The sequence below is a fragment of the Pogona vitticeps genome, chromosome 3 (assembly GCF_051106095.1).
Source record: "Pogona vitticeps strain Pit_001003342236 chromosome 3, PviZW2.1, whole genome shotgun sequence".
Lineage (NCBI taxonomy): Eukaryota > Metazoa > Chordata > Lepidosauria > Squamata > Agamidae > Pogona > Pogona vitticeps.
Window position 1 is genome coordinate 33,628,329 of NC_135785.1, and position 18,234 is coordinate 33,646,562.

The 18,234-nt window shown below is 38.9% G+C and overlaps 1 protein-coding gene across 1 annotated transcript in view; it reads left to right on the forward strand.

The window, feature by feature from the left end:
* DNER (delta/notch like EGF repeat containing) overlaps positions 1-17,754 on the forward strand; it is a 165,883-nt gene extending 148,129 nt beyond the window's left edge. Inside the window, exons 11-13 of the mRNA XM_072996015.2 lie at positions 2,253-2,384; positions 11,110-11,356; positions 16,674-17,754. Of these exons, the coding sequence (XP_072852116.2) occupies positions 2,253-2,384; positions 11,110-11,356; positions 16,674-16,785 (491 nt within the window). The 3' untranslated portion in view covers positions 16,786-17,754. The remainder of the gene's footprint in view (positions 1-2,252; positions 2,385-11,109; positions 11,357-16,673) is intronic.
* Positions 17,755-18,234: the final 480 nt, after the last annotated feature.

The following is an 18,234-nucleotide window of genomic DNA, read 5'->3' on the forward strand; positions in this document are numbered from 1 at the left end:
TAGGTGACCATACTTAAGTGCCAAAAACACTTACACTGCAATCTTGTGTGAGCTTACTCAGAAGAAAGTTCTACTGAATTCAGCAGGACTTGTTTCCAGGGAATAATTTTGAATGTGCTATGTGTTGTTAAATGTCTGTTTTAAACATCATAAAAATTAAATCCTTAAGATGTGCAACAGTCTCCAAGCTGGGCATGTGCATAACCACTCTGCCGTGCAAAGGGGCTCAACCATGGAGGTCATTCCACACCTATGGTGCCTCAACCAACACAATGGGGATCCATCCTCATGCTTCCAGAATGCCACAAGAGTGTGAGAGGTTAAGGGGGCTTCACCTCCCACTAGAGCTATTGCAGCTGAAACCAATCACATAGTTCATCTGTTCCATTCTGGAAGGTACACCACACCTGGATGAAACAAGAGATACTCAGAATGATAGCTCTGGATGTACAGTCACTTATCACCCTGTCTCCTGCACAAACTATCCAATTAGGTTCATTATTTTCCTTCATGCAACGTCCAGTCTTGCAGGATCAGCAGCCCCATGCCACTGTATCATTTTGTATTTACTTTTTTAAAAAAGATCTCTAATACATTTTTATGAGAAATGCTTTAGTAGGTCCCACAAGTGACCCAAACAAATGACCCTGTTTGTTGAATGTGGTTTCTCCAAGATCTTGTTGTATAGTTTTGTAAGAACAATTTTTAAACAAACCAGCACTGACAAACCAAGGTAAATTCTAATATTCAAGGATATAACAACTGCTTTAGCTCAGTTTACAGAGCTCCAATAACAACTGAAATACATAAATAAGAATGGTCTCTTTAAAATCCATGCTTTTGTGGTAAAATAAAATTCTACTGTATAGTCAGTCCACTCCTGACAACAGTTTGATTTGCTGTTTTGTGTTTGTCTCCATTTTGTTTACTATTTAAATGCTGTTTAGTCCTGTGCAGCCTTTGGGAGATCTTGTTCCATTTTAAGTAACATGAATTGTATATAGTAATGGTAAATGTAAAAATGTAATTTACTCTTACCAGGAACAGCTTATTTGCTGCATCACAAATAAGGTGGCTGTGGGAGAAAACCAGATATAGTTTCCTTTGCTCCTGTACTTCTTTCTCATTTTCTCTCTCTCTTGTTCTCTCTCTCTCTGTATAAGCAAATATAATGCTTTGTTTCACTTCTAATCCAGGCATCCATCCCCAATCTTTCTGTACATCTCAGCAATTGACCATTGTCGCTGATCCATGCTTTATCTTGTCCACTTTTCTTCATACATTCCTTTATCCTTCTTGTTATTTGACTTGCTCTTCTTACCATACCTCTGTCTGACTTCCCTACCATCTGTCTTGTGCTTGCACATTGCTTTTCTTGGAGCATCATAAAATAGTGAAAAAGAAATGGGTTGGTAGAAGGTTTAATAGTCATCAGTGATATGTACTATTTACTGCATTAATTTACCGTTTACTGTAACACACTCTAGAAAGTATCTTCACAAGTTTGCTTCCTTCTCTTCAAAACAGGAACCATAGTAGCCCCATGATAACATTACAGTGACAAATGGAAAGCATCAGCCACTCCATTAAAGGGAATGACATAGTCCAGTGGTGGTGAACCTTTTTGAGCCCGAGTGCCCAAACTGCAACACAAAACCAACTCATTTGTTTCAAAGTGCCAACACTGCAATTAAAACTGAATATTTAACTGATTATTTGCTTCCTTTTTTTGTTTAGAAAAAAAACCTGCCCTTGCACTGCAAGGGTTAAATGCTTGTGTTTTCCCCCCCATGAGCGGAATTAACAAATAAATACTTACTGGTCCTCCAATCCCCCATTGGGCTAGACCGGTCATGGTCACCATGGCACCCCTCCGCTGGACCACCGCACCAGCAGAGGGGAGTGCCGAAATACAGGATTGGAGGACTGGTAAGTTTTTATTGATGGAAGCTTATGGCTCGTGTGCCCACAGAGAGGGCGCTGTGTGCCAGCTGTGGCACACATGCCATAGGTTCGCCATCACTGACGTAGTCCAACCAAAAAAAAAAGGGGTGGGTGATGCAGGGATATCATCATGGCTGAGGGGTCCTCTAAACAAGAGAAAGCCATGTGTTTTTTGTATGGTTGACAGTAATCCACTCGAGTGATATAGTAATACCATATAATACTTACTCAGTTTTCTTTTGTGATCTACACAAAGGCCTGCCATATTACAATTGCAACACAGAGCTGTTTTTCTCTTCTGTTCTAAGGTGAAGAGTGTGACATCAATATAAATGACTGTGAGAGTAACCCCTGCCATCATGGGGGAATGTGCATAGATCAGCCCAACGGATATACCTGTCATTGTCCCCATGGCTGGGTGGGAGCAAACTGTGAAATACGTAAGTATTTCTGGATTTATTATTATTTGGGCTTCTTTGTAGTTCACTAACGAAAACCAGGATTCAATGAAACCACTATTTTCTGAACAGCTTACTTTGTCTTCCCCATCTCTGTTTAAAGAGACTTCATAGTTTCTTGTAGTGGCTAGAACAGGACAAGAAAAAGTGTGCATGCCATGGGCAGCAAAAATTCATTACTATCTTGAGGTCTCTGCAGAACTATTTTCTATGTGCAGTCTAAGTCTATGCTAATTTTTCAGGAATCTCTAGAACTTTTAAGCTATGAGAAAATTTGGCTTGATTTTAATTCAGATCTATCTTCTTTTTATAGTAGTGCTAGAGTTTGTGGATCACACTCTTTTCATTGCAGGAAATTCCAGACTGAGGTTCTGGGTAACTCACTGGCTGAAATCTTGTTGCTTAGTGTAGTAAGTCACCCTAGACTAAGCCTATTGAATCAGTGAAAATTTGATGAGTCAGCTCCTCTGTAACTTCCATTTAATTTATTATTTTATTTATTTTATTTATACCCCGCCTATCTGTTCAAAATGACCACTCTAGGTGGCTTCCAGACATATAAAAACACAGTAAAACAAAAAACCAATATACTAAACAATAACAATAGGCAGCCAACAATAAACAGTAGACATATTTTTCAAGATGGCAATATAACAAAAAATAGATTAAAGAAGAAAAGATTAAGTGTTATCTGGAGGGAAAGCCTTAATATAGTTGTGACTTAATTATAATGCAGTATGTTGCAACTAGAGTAGGCCTATTTGAATCAATGGAATTTATGAATGAGTTGATTCACTACATTTATACTGGTTCAGTGAGACTGCTCTAGTGCAGTTTATTACACTAAGCAGCAGGAATTCAGCAATTATGTTTTTAGCTGTGTTTGTTAATTACTGAGGTTATGGCCTGATTTGGATGCAAGTTTTGGGAAAATGCAGGAAATAAATAAATAAATAAATCACATAACGTAACGTAACGTAACATAACATAACATAACATAACATAACATAACATAACATAACATAACATAACATAACATAAAGCCTGAGAGGGAAAGCTTTCTAGATATTTTGCTCAAGATTTCCACCAAGGCACAAGAAGCATTACACCTTAAAGAGGTTATCAACAAGCTATAAGATGTCCAGAAAGGGTGACCAAGATGGGAAAGGGTCTGGAAACCAAGCTCTGTGAATAACGGTTGAGTGAACTGGGCATATTTTGCCTGGAAATGAAGAGGCTGAGATGTGATATGGTAACCATCTTCAGATATTTTAAGGGTTGCTACATGAAAGATGGATATTTCCTGTTGCTCCGAATGGTGGGGCCCAAGCCAGTGAGTATAAATTAAAATAAAAGGGATTTCATGGCCCTCTGTCAGGGATACAAAGCCATGCATTATGCATGGGTGTTGGACGAGATACCCTATGGGTGCCTTCCAATTCTACCATTCTCTGATTCAATAAACTTCCCTGTTTTTCTGTTACAAACAAAGGTGAAAACAGCCTCTCAATGATGGGAAGCAGTCTTCCTCTGTAATATCAGAATTCTGCTTGTTATTATTTATATTTTTTATTTATTTATTTTATTTCTATCCCGCCTATCTGGTCATATTAGACCACTCTAGGCGGCTTACAATAAAAAGAAACAGCAATATAATTTTAAAAACATTACACCTAAACAGAGATAGAAGTCGAAGAGAGATATAGAGAAAGAAAAATCGTCAGGGGTTTTCTGTTGGGAAGGCCTGCCTATACATCAGTGTTTTTAGTTGTTTCTTAAAAATGCCCAGTGAGAGAGCTGCGCGAATCTCAGGAGGTAAGTTGTTCCAGAGACGAGGAGCCACCGCCGAGAAGGCCCGATTTCTGGTCTTTTCCTTCCGGGCCTCTCTCGGCGTTAGGCTCCTCAGCCTCACCTCCTGGCTCGCACAAGTGACACGGGTAGATCTTGGTGGGAGAAGGCGTTCCACCAAGTATCGAGGTCCTAAACCGTTTAGGGCTTTGTAAGTAAGCATCAACACTTTGAAGTCGATGTGGAATCGGATGGGCAGCCAATGCAGTGTGGCCAGAGTGGGTGAGATATGTTGGTATCTTCTCACTCCACTGAGTAATCTGGCCGCAGCATTCTGCACCACCTGTAGTTTCCGCAGCAGCCTCAAAGGTAGCCCCACGTAGAGCGCATTACAGTGGTCTAATCTTGAGATTACAAGCGCATGCACCAAAGTAGTGAGAGCCCCAACATCAAGGTAGGGTCGCAGCTGGGCTATCCGCCTAAGATGGAAAAATGCGGTTCAGACCACGGACGCCACCTGAGATTCCATAGTGAGCGCCGGGTCCAGATGGATCCCCAAGCTGCGAACCCCGTCCCTGGTGGGCAGAGTCACCCCCCCCAAAAGTGAGGGAGTTTCCCAAGTCCCCAGCTGTGGGAGCGCCCACCCTTAGTACCTCCGTCTTTTCCGGGTTCAGCCTCAGCCCGTTCTCTTGCATCCATTCCAGTACGGTCTCCAGGCAACGCTGAAGGGACGGAACGGCATCTCCTGCAGTTGGAGAAAAGGAGATGTAGAGCTGCGTGTCATCCGCATACTGATGGCACAGTGCTCCACACCCCCTGATGACACCCCCCCCAGCGGCCTCATATAGATGTTAAACAGCATTGGGGAGATGATCGATGGTATCAAAGGCCGCTGAGATATCGAGGAGGACCAGCAGAGACACTTTGTCCCTGTCGGCCTCCCTCAATAGGTCATCACACAGGGCGACCAATGCCGTTTCTGTTCCATGGCGCGGCCTGAAGCCCGACTGGAATGGATCCAGGGCATCTGTTTCATCCAGGAACGCCTGAAGCTGATCGGCCACCACCCTCTCGACTACCTTGCTTAAGAAAGAAACATTGGTGACGGGCCTATAATTGCCAATTTCGTCCGCCGCAAACTAGGTTTCTTTCTGATGGGCCTAATGAGTGTATCCTTGAGGGCAGAGGGAAATCTGCCCTCAAGGAAAGACCCATTAATTATTACAGTAGCCCATTCCGTTGTTGAGGGCCTGGCTGCCTTGATTAGCCAGGCCGGGCAAGGGTCCAAGGAGGTGGTGGCGGCACGACAGCGATCAAGCGTCCTGGCCACAGTATCGGGCGAGACGGGCTGAAAGGAATCAAAAGTCACCGGACAAGACGGAGCGCTGGACATCTCAGCTCGACTCACTGTGTTCAAAAAAGGAGAGAGGTCCCGGCGGATGGCCTCCACTTTAGATTTTAAAAATGCTGCAAAATGCTGTTAGTTACCATAAATAATTTTTCAAGCCAGTGTTCTTATTCCTGGTAATAGCTTCTGCTGGCCCCTCTAAAATACAGTATCAGACATGGATTTTTCAAGGAGGCCTCTGTCACCACATGACTGTCCATCTTCCACATGTGCAGAGGGGCTTTTTGGTGGTTATAGGGGAGAGGGGGAATGAAGGACTTCAATTCACAAATGTCCTGAATATTACAATCTTATGCATATTTACACTGAAATAAATCCAATTACGTTCATTTGGATAGCAGGTAAGAATAAATGGGATTTTGAGTCTTATTTCTCTTAAGATCGTATCCTTTTGGAAGTGCTTTGAGAATAATTTTTGAAAATGAAGAAATAAATTTAATCTTTCAAATTGGCTCAGAGGGGGGAAATGCCTGTAATAGGCCTATCTTTCTTAACTGACAAATCCATCCAAATATGATTGACAGCTTTTGTAGATGGTAGGAAATGCAGAGTTTCAGCCTTATTTGAGTAAGGAATTTAATATCTTGAGACCTACAATAATTCTTTAGAAATGCATTCCATGCGGTGCCTTGGTATTATAATTACACTTTGTAATTTAATGGCTTAATATGAAAGGAATAGACAGTCGAATCTATATGCTTTTATTATTCTACTGGATATGTGTAGTATGATAGCAAATATTAAAAAATCCCAGCAACCCAAAATTCCAAAACCTTGTGATAGTTGGTTACAGGTGCAGTTTACCAACCATGGCAGAATATAGCACAAGGAAGTATCTGTCACAGTATCACCCTGTCAGGTTTATTTCTGCCAGAGACAAATAGCAAGTGACATGAGTACAAAATGTACAATAAGTTACACTTGAATGAGGAGATGCCATTCTCTCAAAAGGCTAAAGGGAAGGTACTGAACACATTGTGGGACCTAAAAGTGAAAGGCAACATTGTCTATGAAGGCCATAAGTCATTGGTGTCTTTCCAGAGATGGTTGGAAGGCACTGCCAGCTATATGGGAAGGAGCTGAGATGGGGTACCTCCTTCCCTCCCTCCCTATTTGACTACTTCTGGAAGACTTCAGTTACCATAGCCAGTGTTTCCCTGAGAGGAGTGAACAGGTCAGCACTGAATATCCTTATCTGAATTTCGCAGAGCCAATTCTTGTGGCAAGGAAGGATGGAATTCACATAGCTTGATCCACAGAATCGAAGAATGAACTCTAGTGGTCATCAAGTCCAGTCCTTTCCTGAAACAAGAAGTCTAAAAGTATCCCTGACAAGTGGCCATTTAACCTTAGTTTAACAGGCTCCAGGGACGGAGACTACTGTATATATCACCTGCCAAGACTGACTGCTCCACTGTCAAACATATGTCCCTGTCAGAAAATTCTTCTCAATGCTTGTGGATTCAGCAAATGACAAGTAATTTCCAAACAGATAATGAAGAAGTTTCTTTAATTGGATCCCATGACAAATACATTCTTTTTCTAAAAAGATTCTAAGTCCTGTTATAGTTTTTCTTAGGAATTTGATGTTTTAAATTCCATGCTTTAAGCCTATAATTCTTGGTTCACATCTGTTCCTTCACTCATTAACTCTAAATTCATTAAACACAACATGGCTCGGCAGATCTGTTTTATAGTAGAAACAATTATCTGTGATTCTTAGTCCCGTTAATGCTTGGAGTCTGTTTCTATAATAGAAAATTATGGGCCTTTCCCATATTCGACTTAATTACAAGGCCATAGTCATTCTGCAGTCACTGCATCAACACAAGTTGATTTATAAAATAGCCTTGTATTGACCTTGTTTTTAATAAAAGGCCATTGTACTCTATTGGCTTTAGGAGGTTATGGATGATAGTTTTCATCAGTGGAATATTACTCAAAGATTTCCAGAGGAAGTGTTTATGATGTAGCAAAGCGAAACTGCTTGCACAACAGTGCCTTTCCCATTTGCACACAATGTATTTTATAGAATCTTATTCGTGTCTACAAAAGTCGGGACCTTCAGTCTGTGAGACTTGTGCAAGGCTGTTACTGATGGAGCCTTTTGGAGATCATTGATTTTTAGAGTCATCATAGGTTGAATGCAACTTGAATGGTACATATAACATGCATATTTACGTGCTTGACTTTCAAACCACATTAATAAATACTTTTACTATTAATACATATTTTATTATTGTCTGTGTTCCAGCGCTAGAAAGGATTGTGCACATGGTATGCATGTAGCATGAGAACTAGTGTAGTATAATGGCTGCAATTTGAGACTATAGACACCTGGAATCAAATCTCTACTCTGCCATGAAGATCATCGTGGCTTTTTCACTATCACACTTAATTCCTCATAGACTGGTAAGATAAAATGGAATGAAGAGCTATGAGTGCTGCTTGTGCACCTTAGAGGAAGAATGAGATTTAAATGAAATAGATTGATAGTGTGGCATATGTTTAGGGTTTCAAATAATAGGCCTTCACTTTGTACATTGGATGTAATTCTGTATCAACGGTGTAGCAAAGAAGAAAGGCAAGGAAGCCTGTATCCCATTCCCCTTTTTGCCACGTAACTGCTAAGAATTCTGTGCATTCTGTTTCACAATTTATAAAACTTGAATCAAAAGAATTGTGTTCTTTTGCAACATGTTATTTGGAAGTTTCATGCTGTGAAAAATAAATACTAGGTTTTACGAACAAATTGTTTTATATTTACAAAAATAAAGCAAGAGATAGCCAGCAGGAAATATGCAAAAGAACAAGGGATGAAAAATAGCTTCTGTTTGTAGCCTGTGAAGATGGAAGGTTGATAGATCGAGATATCTCATCATTGATGGGAAAAGCACAGTTCTCCCATTGTCATTGGACTGTACCTTTCATCAGCCTTACTTAACATAACTAGTGTCATACCTTGATGAGATTTGCTTTTCTTCAACATCTCTAGATCATCCATTCCCTAACACTGTTTATATGATCTACTGTCTGATAGTTCCTGTGAGCAATTCCACATTTTCATTGCTGTTGTCTATGAAATAAATTGTAGGTATAACAGAAAAATCACTTCTCATGAAATGTCATAAATAAAATATGGTTAAATATGCTGTGCACCATGTCTGCTGGATTTTAATGGGATTTGCATCAGAAACAGTTCCAACCTGGTTCATCTTCTGTATGTCTAAAAAAATATGCTAATTTTGTTCCCAAAATAGACATAGATTTTTCTGACACTGAAGGGCAAAACTCACAGTTAGACTCTTAGGCCACAGGCCACTATTTATTTATTTAAAATATATTTACCTCACATTTCTCCTTGAGAAGAACCCAAGAAGAAAAGGAGGACACTGCTGCCACACATTTAACAGTTGTTCAGAACAGGAAATTTCAGAATATACAGTTTTTAAATGCAGATATATTTGCTGAAATTTCCTACTGTTACAGGTGGCAATAAACATATTATAACCAAAACAAAAAAATTCTGAAATAATTTTAGCTCTACTATATGTTCATAAAAATAATCGTAAGGTGCTTCCTTTTGTGTCATTATCTCAGTCTGAGTTCCCCACCTGAATCTGCGGTTTGTTATGTGAGGAAAAAAAAATATAAGGTATGGTATCTGGTATATTTGCCATTGCAAGATGAATGGAAACTGCAGTGTCCAGTTGGATTGGAAAAATAGGACAAGAGGGACTGAATTGTTAAATAGCCACTGCCCTACTTTAGCTGTGTTTTAACCACAGCTGGTTTTAAAGTTAAATAGGGAAGCCCACAGGAAATTCATAATTTGACTGAAGTAAGCTCACAGTGTCATCTTGCTTGGTCTACAACATCTTTCTAACTTTGTAGGCGTCTTGGAGATTTGGAACACAAGTTAGATGTAGGCAAATCTGACCAGAACCTCACAAAATGCAGGGGGAGACCCAAGTTCAAATCTTCCCTCAGGCATGGAGTTCATTGAGTGACCTTAGACCAGTCGCATATTGTCAGTCTACCTCTCAGAGCTGTTACATGAATAAAAAATGGAGAGTGAAATGATAATGTGTGCTGCCTTGAGTTCATCTGAAGAAAGATACAATATACAGTAAATGTAGTAAATATCTCTTGAGATTCTTCAGAGACAATCTGTTCCTGAAGAGCAAGTGCAAGTTTCAGCTCTTAACTGTTTGGGAAGCACAGCTGCTCAGCCAATACATGGTTAGCTCCCAAAAGCTTGCTATCTTTAGTAATTTTCAAGCAACACCAAATTTTAATTTAAATACAGACACAGGTGCAACCTGTAGGCAGTAGACCATTCATTTTTAGCTTGTCAGAGCAAACAGTGCCTTCAAATAGAACAGAGGTTAGTCAGAAAATTCCAGACAGAGAAAAAGGAACAAGAAGCTATGGTGTATATTGTTGGCCAGTTAAGGTAAAAGATCTGAAAACTACTCCTTGAAAGCAGTAGCTGATAGTATGTGAATAACAGTAAATAAAATGAAACCTCCTTTTAAGTAAGCTTTAACAGTACATAAGAGAAAATGATAATGTGGGGAAATTGTGTTTTGTCCAAAGATTAAAATCTACTGCCTTCTGATTATATGTAGAACATTTACAGTAATTTAAAATGTAAACCATCTTAAACTTTCCTATTTTTTCCCCTTTGTCAGACCTCATTTGCTGAATTGGCACACAATTTTTTGAACTTCTTCCCTTTGATGTTTAGGTCTAATGTCTTCCATCATTGCCAACAGGTCTCAAACTAGATAGATTAAACCAAACATGTATCTACCATCCTGTTCTCTCAGTGGGCAGTGACAGTCCTATGGGACACCTGCAAGCAGGACATGATAGCATTAGCACCTTCCTACTTCTGTTCAGATCATAAAGTACTATGCAAAGTGTTGTGCTTATGTATTCTGAGTCTTAGCCACATGGATGGTGAGCATGTACTGTACTTCTTAGGTTAACTGGTAAGGAAATAGTCGAATTGGGTCAGGAACCATAGAGGTATGCGTGGGCAGGACCAAATGCAAACCTCATGATGTCCCAATTGTAGAGGAAACCTGATGTAAGACATGTCTTAGTTCACTTCTGTATCTCGTACTTTCTGGAATAACCCAGGACAATATGCAGCAAGTAAGTGTTTAAAATTTAAATACAAAATGGTTGAGGACAGGACAAATGAATCTGTTCTATAAAAATTCCATTTTTGATAGCTAGCTAGATCTTCATGCAGATCGCAACTTTCACCAAATACAGATCTTGAAAAAGTTTTTTTTAGACAGCAACTCCCAGAGTTCCCCAGCCAACGTTGCCATTGCCATCTTGGCTGGGGAATTTTTGGAGTTGGAATCCATAAGGAACCGTCACAAACCCTAACCAAAAGTACTGCCACAAGAGTAAGAAGTGAGTGAAGCAGAATGTGCTGTAAGGGAGTGGGAGCATTATTAGTTAAAAATAATAATTGATTCTCTTGTCTTCTAGATCTACAGTGGAAGTCTGGCCATATGGCAGAGAGCTTGACAAATATGCCAAGACATTCTCTGTACATCATCATTGGAGCCCTCTGTGTAGCATTTGTTCTTATGTTGATCATCCTGATTGTGGGGATCTGTCGCATCAGTCGCATTGAGTATCAAGGTTCATCTAGGCCAGCATACGAGGAATTCTACAACTGCAGGAGCATTGACAGTGAATTCAGCAGTGCCATTGCTTCTATCCGACATGCCAGGTTTGTCTGCGGGTCAAAAGAAAAATATTGACCTAGTTCTCAGATCCCTGTACCAAGTCTGCCTTAGGGCATCACTAGGCAAAATGCTGGTTCCATATTTAGAAGCAGTAAACCCTCGTGTGGAAAACCCATTTTTAAATTTAAATGTTTAATTTTATGGAAGATATCTCTTGTCCTCCTTGTTTGTTCTGCTTCTTTATAATTGTCATTGTAAGAGTTATTTTTGTCCTCATCTGACAGTCACTGAAAAGCTGTATTTAGGATTCTGACCATAATTCTGTCACTTTCTACTTTTGCTTTTTGCCTGTCACTAGCAAATTTAGGAATTTAATTAGGCTTTTCGTTTCATTACAAGAATAGTCTGTTTGCATTCTTGCCTTGTAATGGCCAAAATCCTCTTGTATAGCTTCATCCAAGTTAATAAATCACCGTAGACATTGTCAGTTGGATGCTGACTCATACTGTTCAGTATGCATCTGATAAACCTACAATGACTTCTGACCCTGGGGTAATTTCCTACCAGTGTTATAGCTGTTCCTGCTATGGCAGTGTAACTAGGCAGGAGGATTTGGGCTTATATCTCTGCTTTTAATCCACAATTCTTCAGGTTCATAGTTTCTTGAATGTACTAATGTGAATCTATAAAACCTTTACAAATTAAAGGAAACAGTAATATTTAAATAACTACAAAAATATAGAAATGCATCCATTAAATTTAGATGTGACAGCAAAAGAGGCCAAGAGTGAGAACCACAAATTCTGTGCAGTAGGTTAAATCATAAGTTAAAGGAGAAAGTGATAGAAAAGCCAAACTTCATGAGGTAGCATATCTGTCTCTTTCTGCCCCACCAGCCAAACCTTGGAAGGTAAAGAGAAATGTAGAAGGGCCCTGCTAGATGATGTCAGAAAGCTGGCAGATTCATATGGAATTGATGATGGCTCTAGTTTTCATCACAGCATACGTTGAGCAAGGTTAACCTTCTTCTTTGCCCTCTTTCCCTGATCTAAATCCCCTACAGATGTTAAATCATTTACTGTTTGAGAAAGGTAGACTTTGTGTCATCTATTCCACATCCTGTGTGGTCCCAAAGCTCCAGCTCCTTTTTTTTTTTAAAGAAAGAATATACATTGCTGCATTCTACTAGTCTCTAAAAATAGATTAATTGAGAACAAAGGATTTGCTCTGAAATTTCATTCTCTGTATCACTGTATTAATAATAACCATGTGCTGCTAAGTCAGTTCTGACTTACAATGACCCTTTTCAGGGTTTTCTAGGTAGAGAGTACTTGCTTGCTTGCCTACTTACTTACTTACTTACTTACTTACTTTTTATACCGTCCCATTGTGCACAAGCGCTCTCTGGGCAGTGTACAAACAGCTTGGATATCGTATTACAAATTCAGCAATGAAACATATTAAAAATCAACAAATAGACAAAATGTAGTAAAACAGAACAAGTGGCATCATATCCTCTGCTGAAAAGAAGATAATTAAATTAAAATTATAACCAGGACTAACATTCTAACCAGCTAAATCTAAAATAATTTGGTGAATACTATAAGTGCTCACAGATTTTCATATATAAGACCATAAGCTATCCTGAAGAGTTCGATTTTTATCATCTTTCTGAAGGTAAGAAGGAATGGTGCTTGACAAACTGCCAACAGTAGCTTGCACCACCACAAGGGAGCCAGGGCAGAACATGTCTAATTTCTTTTTGTAGATTTTCTGGCCTCCCTTGACATTGGCATTTTCAATGACTTATCTTTTTAGGAGCACTGGGGATGGATAGATTGCTTCAAGAGGAGACATTCTGCTACATATTCATGTCCCAAGCCATTTAGGCTTTGTAGGTCAAAACCAGCACCTTGAATTGAGCACAGAAGCAAACAGGAATCCTGTGCAAGCCGGCCAGAAATGGAGAGATATGATTGCATCTACTAGTACATGTAACTACAGTAGTTTGACCACTGCAGGCTAGACCTGCTGGAGTTTCCTACTGTTTCAAGGGCAGTCCTATAGAGAGACTGTTACATTAATCTATTTTTCAGATTACTAAAGCATGTAGTACTGTCTCTAGGAACTTTTTGTCCAGATAGGGCTGCAACTGAGCATTTAATTGAAGTTAATAAAAGGCATTTCTGGTCACAGATAAAATCTAAGTCTCCATTGACAAGGCTAGATCCAGGAGCACACACACACCCCCGCCAGCTTCATAACCAGTCTTTCAGAGAAGTGCAGCCCCGTCTATCTCCTCTATCTAGGAACTTAGGCACCCAACAGGAGTGCCTCCTTCTTTTGGGATTGAGTTTTGGTTTATAAACCCTTAATCTCAGAGTTTTATCCATAATTGCAGTTAAGCAGTGAACTAGCATTTGAACAGTATCACCTGCAGATGAAGAGAAGGAAAGATAGACCTGCATGTTATCAGTGTATTGGTGAAAGCAAACTCCAATTCTCTGAATGACTACTCCATGCAGCTTCATATAAAGATTAAAAAGCATTGAAGATACAGTTGATCGCTCTAGAACCTAAGGGGCCTATATGGCATCTCCAAGCTTTATCATCTGGAACCAGCCTTTGAAGAAAGGACTGAAACTACCAAAATACAGTGCCCCCAACTCCTAAACTCTGTAGCCATCCCAGGAGGATACTGTGGTCTACAGAATCCAAAACCAACAGAAAGATTCAGAAGGATGAGCAAGCTTGCACTCCCCTTGTCTGCCTCACTTAGGAGGTCATCTTGAAAGGTGACCAATGCTGTTTTGGTTTCATGTCATGGTCTAAACCACTGGTTCTTAACCTTGGGTTACTCAGAAGTTTTGAACTGCAACTCCCAGAAGCCTTCATCACCAGCTGTCCTGACTGGGGTTTCTGGGAGTTGCAGTTCAAAAGCATCCGAGTAACAAAGGTTAAGAACCACTGGTCTAAACCCTAATTGAAATGGATCTAGATAATCTGATTCTTCCAATAACCATTCCAAGAATTCTTCTTGCAATTGATCAGCCACTGCTTTCTCAATTAACTTTCCTAAAAGAGCAACATTTGCAACAGGCCTATAATTGTTCATGTCATCAGATGGTAAATTTGGTTTCTTCAGACAGGTTTATATTAACCGGAAGGGCATCTGACCATCTCACAGCAATGGAATATACACCATCCATTCTGGTATGGTCTCATTAGCCAAGTACTAAGAAATGGTTTATCATATCCTTTTTTTGGGGGGTACCCTGGGACACCTGGGACTGTGCATCTTGTGCTGGCTCTTCTGGATTGCACAGTGGGGCATTAAACTCCAAATCTCTGGCTCAGCAGCTAGATACCTAATTCATTGAGCTATCATGTTATTCCATTTAAGGCAGTGGGTAGTTTCCCATGATTTCACACAGTGACCCATGTCTGCAGCCATTAAAACAAATAAAATATCAATATAATACTATTTGGCCTACATTTCACTGTGTAGATTTTCCTGTCATCAGGGATTCTATGAACTAGAATCCTTGAGGACAGGAGAATCTACATAGTGAATATAGCAACACAATGGCAAGCTGTGGGATAATTGTTTTATTTTCCAGTAAAAGAAAGTCATAATCTTGTGCCCGTCTGGCACATGACATTCTGTATGGTGCTGTAAAATATTTGCTTATATTGGAGTACCAGCCTCACCTTTTCTTTGGACTTACCTGGTTTGCAAAAATAGGGCATTAAATACAAAATTAGAAGATTTTGTTTGAGACCATGCAGTTTGCATTTTCCATATATAAGTGCCCCAACATATGATGCTACAAGGTTCATATCCAAGAATCTCTAACCACTTTCTAAGAGAGCCTCCTCTCCTTCCATCCTTGGATTCTTATTGAAATCAGCAAAGATGCACTCTCTTAAACAATCCAAGCAATACACTGAGATTTCCAATATATGAAATGTTTTATTTACTAGGGTTATGAATGGTAACACTGCTTTGTGAGATTCTTGCCTAATTTAGTCTGCACTAAATAATTACCTGAAGAACCAGGATGGCTTGGAAAACATCAGAATATACCAGGATAGCATTCCAGTGCAGTAGCCCTCAAATCTATTGGCTAAAGTCATCAAACTTCTGCAGCAGTAAGTGAGCTAATGTTCACACTGCAGCTTCAGGCCACCTGGACTTATTTAATTTGCATTCAAGACACAAGGGGGTCATTTGCTTCCCATTGGTTCTCATGCTTGTCCTAGTCTATTTTGAAATACTAACTTGCCCAGATATCAACTTGTTTGCTTCAAAGTACTAATTAGAGGTGCTTTCAGATGAGGGTTTTATTCTGCTGTCCCTCATTCACAGACATTTTAGAGATGTCCACATCTTGTCTTTCTTTTTGTTATCTTTGCATGTTTTCAACACTACCTGTAATCTCTTTTTTCTTTCTATAAACATTCTATTAAGAAGGAAAATATAGACTAACTATGCTGTGGGCTTTTGATTAGTAGTGCTAGGAGCTGTGTGTCTGGAGCAACAAAATCTGGCTCTACATAGACCAGACCAGCCTTCCATCTAATTCTTCAAGGTTTTTCTTATGTTGCATTCCTTTAACACCTACTTGTGAGGAGAAGGTGTATACAACATAATAATAATTACATGCCATCATCTTGAATCCAATTTATGGCAATCCTCTTCAGGTTTAAGAAAGTGCATTCAAAATACACATATGTATGTGCTTCCACCAGCAGTGCAGCCCAGGGAAAAAAAATTACCATGTGTTGATTCTAATGAAATTTACACCATTTCAATTCAGTCTAAAGTAAAAGGAATCTGTGGTGTGGCTACACTGTTGAAATGAATTGGGAGCTGTATCAGTTCCAGAGGCCAGTTTAAAGTTAAATGGTTTTAGTCTTGATGCGTGTGTATCCGCCTGAGACAACTTTTATTTTTATCGTAACCTATATTGTATATTGGTCAAGGGGGCTACACGGGCTTTAAAATCATTATTGTGGCCAGAATCAATTCAAAATAAACAACTCTCTTGCGAGTATTTTTTAAAAAACTTGTTTTCCAACAAAAAGTGTACACTTAGCTGTATGTCATGTGGGTGAGTATTTTTGTATTGATTTCAAGTGTGTGAAACCCGATGCAAAAATAGGAGTATCACAGCATGTAGTTGAGTTCTGTGTTTTTTGTTTTACATCAGCCAAGTTATGTCTACTTGGGGCTTTAAATTTAAGTGAAATTTTCAAAGATATTTGACATAACTGTGGGTCACCAAATCAGTGCTATGGGCATGCATATCAGTCTGTAATTCTACTCAGTCTTTTTTCTTCTTCATTTTTGGGATCTAGGTTTGGAAAGAAATCTCGACCAGCAATGTATGATGCAGCTCCAATTGCTTATGAAGATTACAGCCCTGATGACAAACCTTTGGTCACACTGATTAAGACAAAAGATTTGTAATCTACTTCAGGTGTTTTTTTGGGGGTATTATTTTTCAAAAGGATGGGCTACTGAATTAATTCAAATATTTTTAAGATGAAGAAAGTGTAAGAAATTAAAAATGTTCAGCTGCTCCAGAATTTTCTGTAGATTATTTAAGAACAGGTTTTCTGCAGCTTTTAGTTTAGGGAAAATATTTTAAAACTGAATTTGTGGAGTCCATAGTTTACTTTTAATGTACCTTCAGCTTTAGAAACTCTTAATCTTACCAATAGTGTGTGCATTTACCAAACTCAGATGATGAAGTTGTGCGGTTACAGACAGAATATGATAGGTTAAGCAATGACAAGTTTCTCTTTAACATAACAGTGCCAGCATTCTCTGTAGAGTTAGGAAAAAAATGTAAAACTTGATATATCCATTACTGAAAAATGAAGTCTGAGATGTTTGTGTTTGTGAAAAGGAATCTAGTAAAAATTATTATTCCTAAACTGGATGAATTAGCTTTCTCCCTCTTTTGTGCATGGATAACTAATCTATTTCTGCATTATGTTCCTGACACTTGCTGAAACATAATCTTGAGTTGATGTTTGCCATTTTTGTAATAGTATTGAAGGTGAGCTTTGTAAAAATGATATAAAATTGAAGTGCCTATTGAGGCAAACTCAGGGGTTGATCCTGCTACTTTTGAAATAAGTGGATAGTATAATTTCCATTGACTTCACAGTACTGAGGGTCAGCTCTTTATATTGGAACTATATTTTTCTTTAAAAAGTCAAGTTTTTTATAGTGTCAGTAAACAAACCTTATAATTTAAACAGGTTGTCTCTCAAATGTTGTTAATGTACAGTATTATTTTTATTTCAGTATGTATTTCTCATAGTACATTGTATTTATATGTGTGTGTTTTTCTGTGGCTCTGTTTGATTGCTTATGTGCTTCAAAATTCTTGCTTATTTCAGAGATATTGAATAAATGTGATCAATCCAGTGTGGCATCTCATCTTGTCTTCTTTCAGCTTTAATGAGAATATAGAAGCTCTTATTTATCACTTTTGAGTGTCTGTGCTCGAACCCAAGCCATTTGCCTAATAACCATAACGTGAACCAGCCATGGCATTGCTGGAATAAATAATATTTTATCTGCATATTTGGAAGACTTGCATGTGTGATGCCAAGAATGCTTTCTTTGTCTCCATTGCCTTAATGTCAATATGGTAAATGTGGCTAATAATATGATACAGTGCCATATGATGCAAATATGGATCTTGAAAAATATGTTATACATTTTCTTGTTTAATCAAAAATAGACATCACAGATTGAGAGCCACCAATTTCTGCAATACTTTGATTCAGGTTTTGTTTTTGTAGATATCATACTAAGCTGCATCCATTTTAAGTACTGTAACAACATTTAACTTATATGTATACTAAAGGTACTTGATTTGATGTTGTCAGAATTAGAGGATCT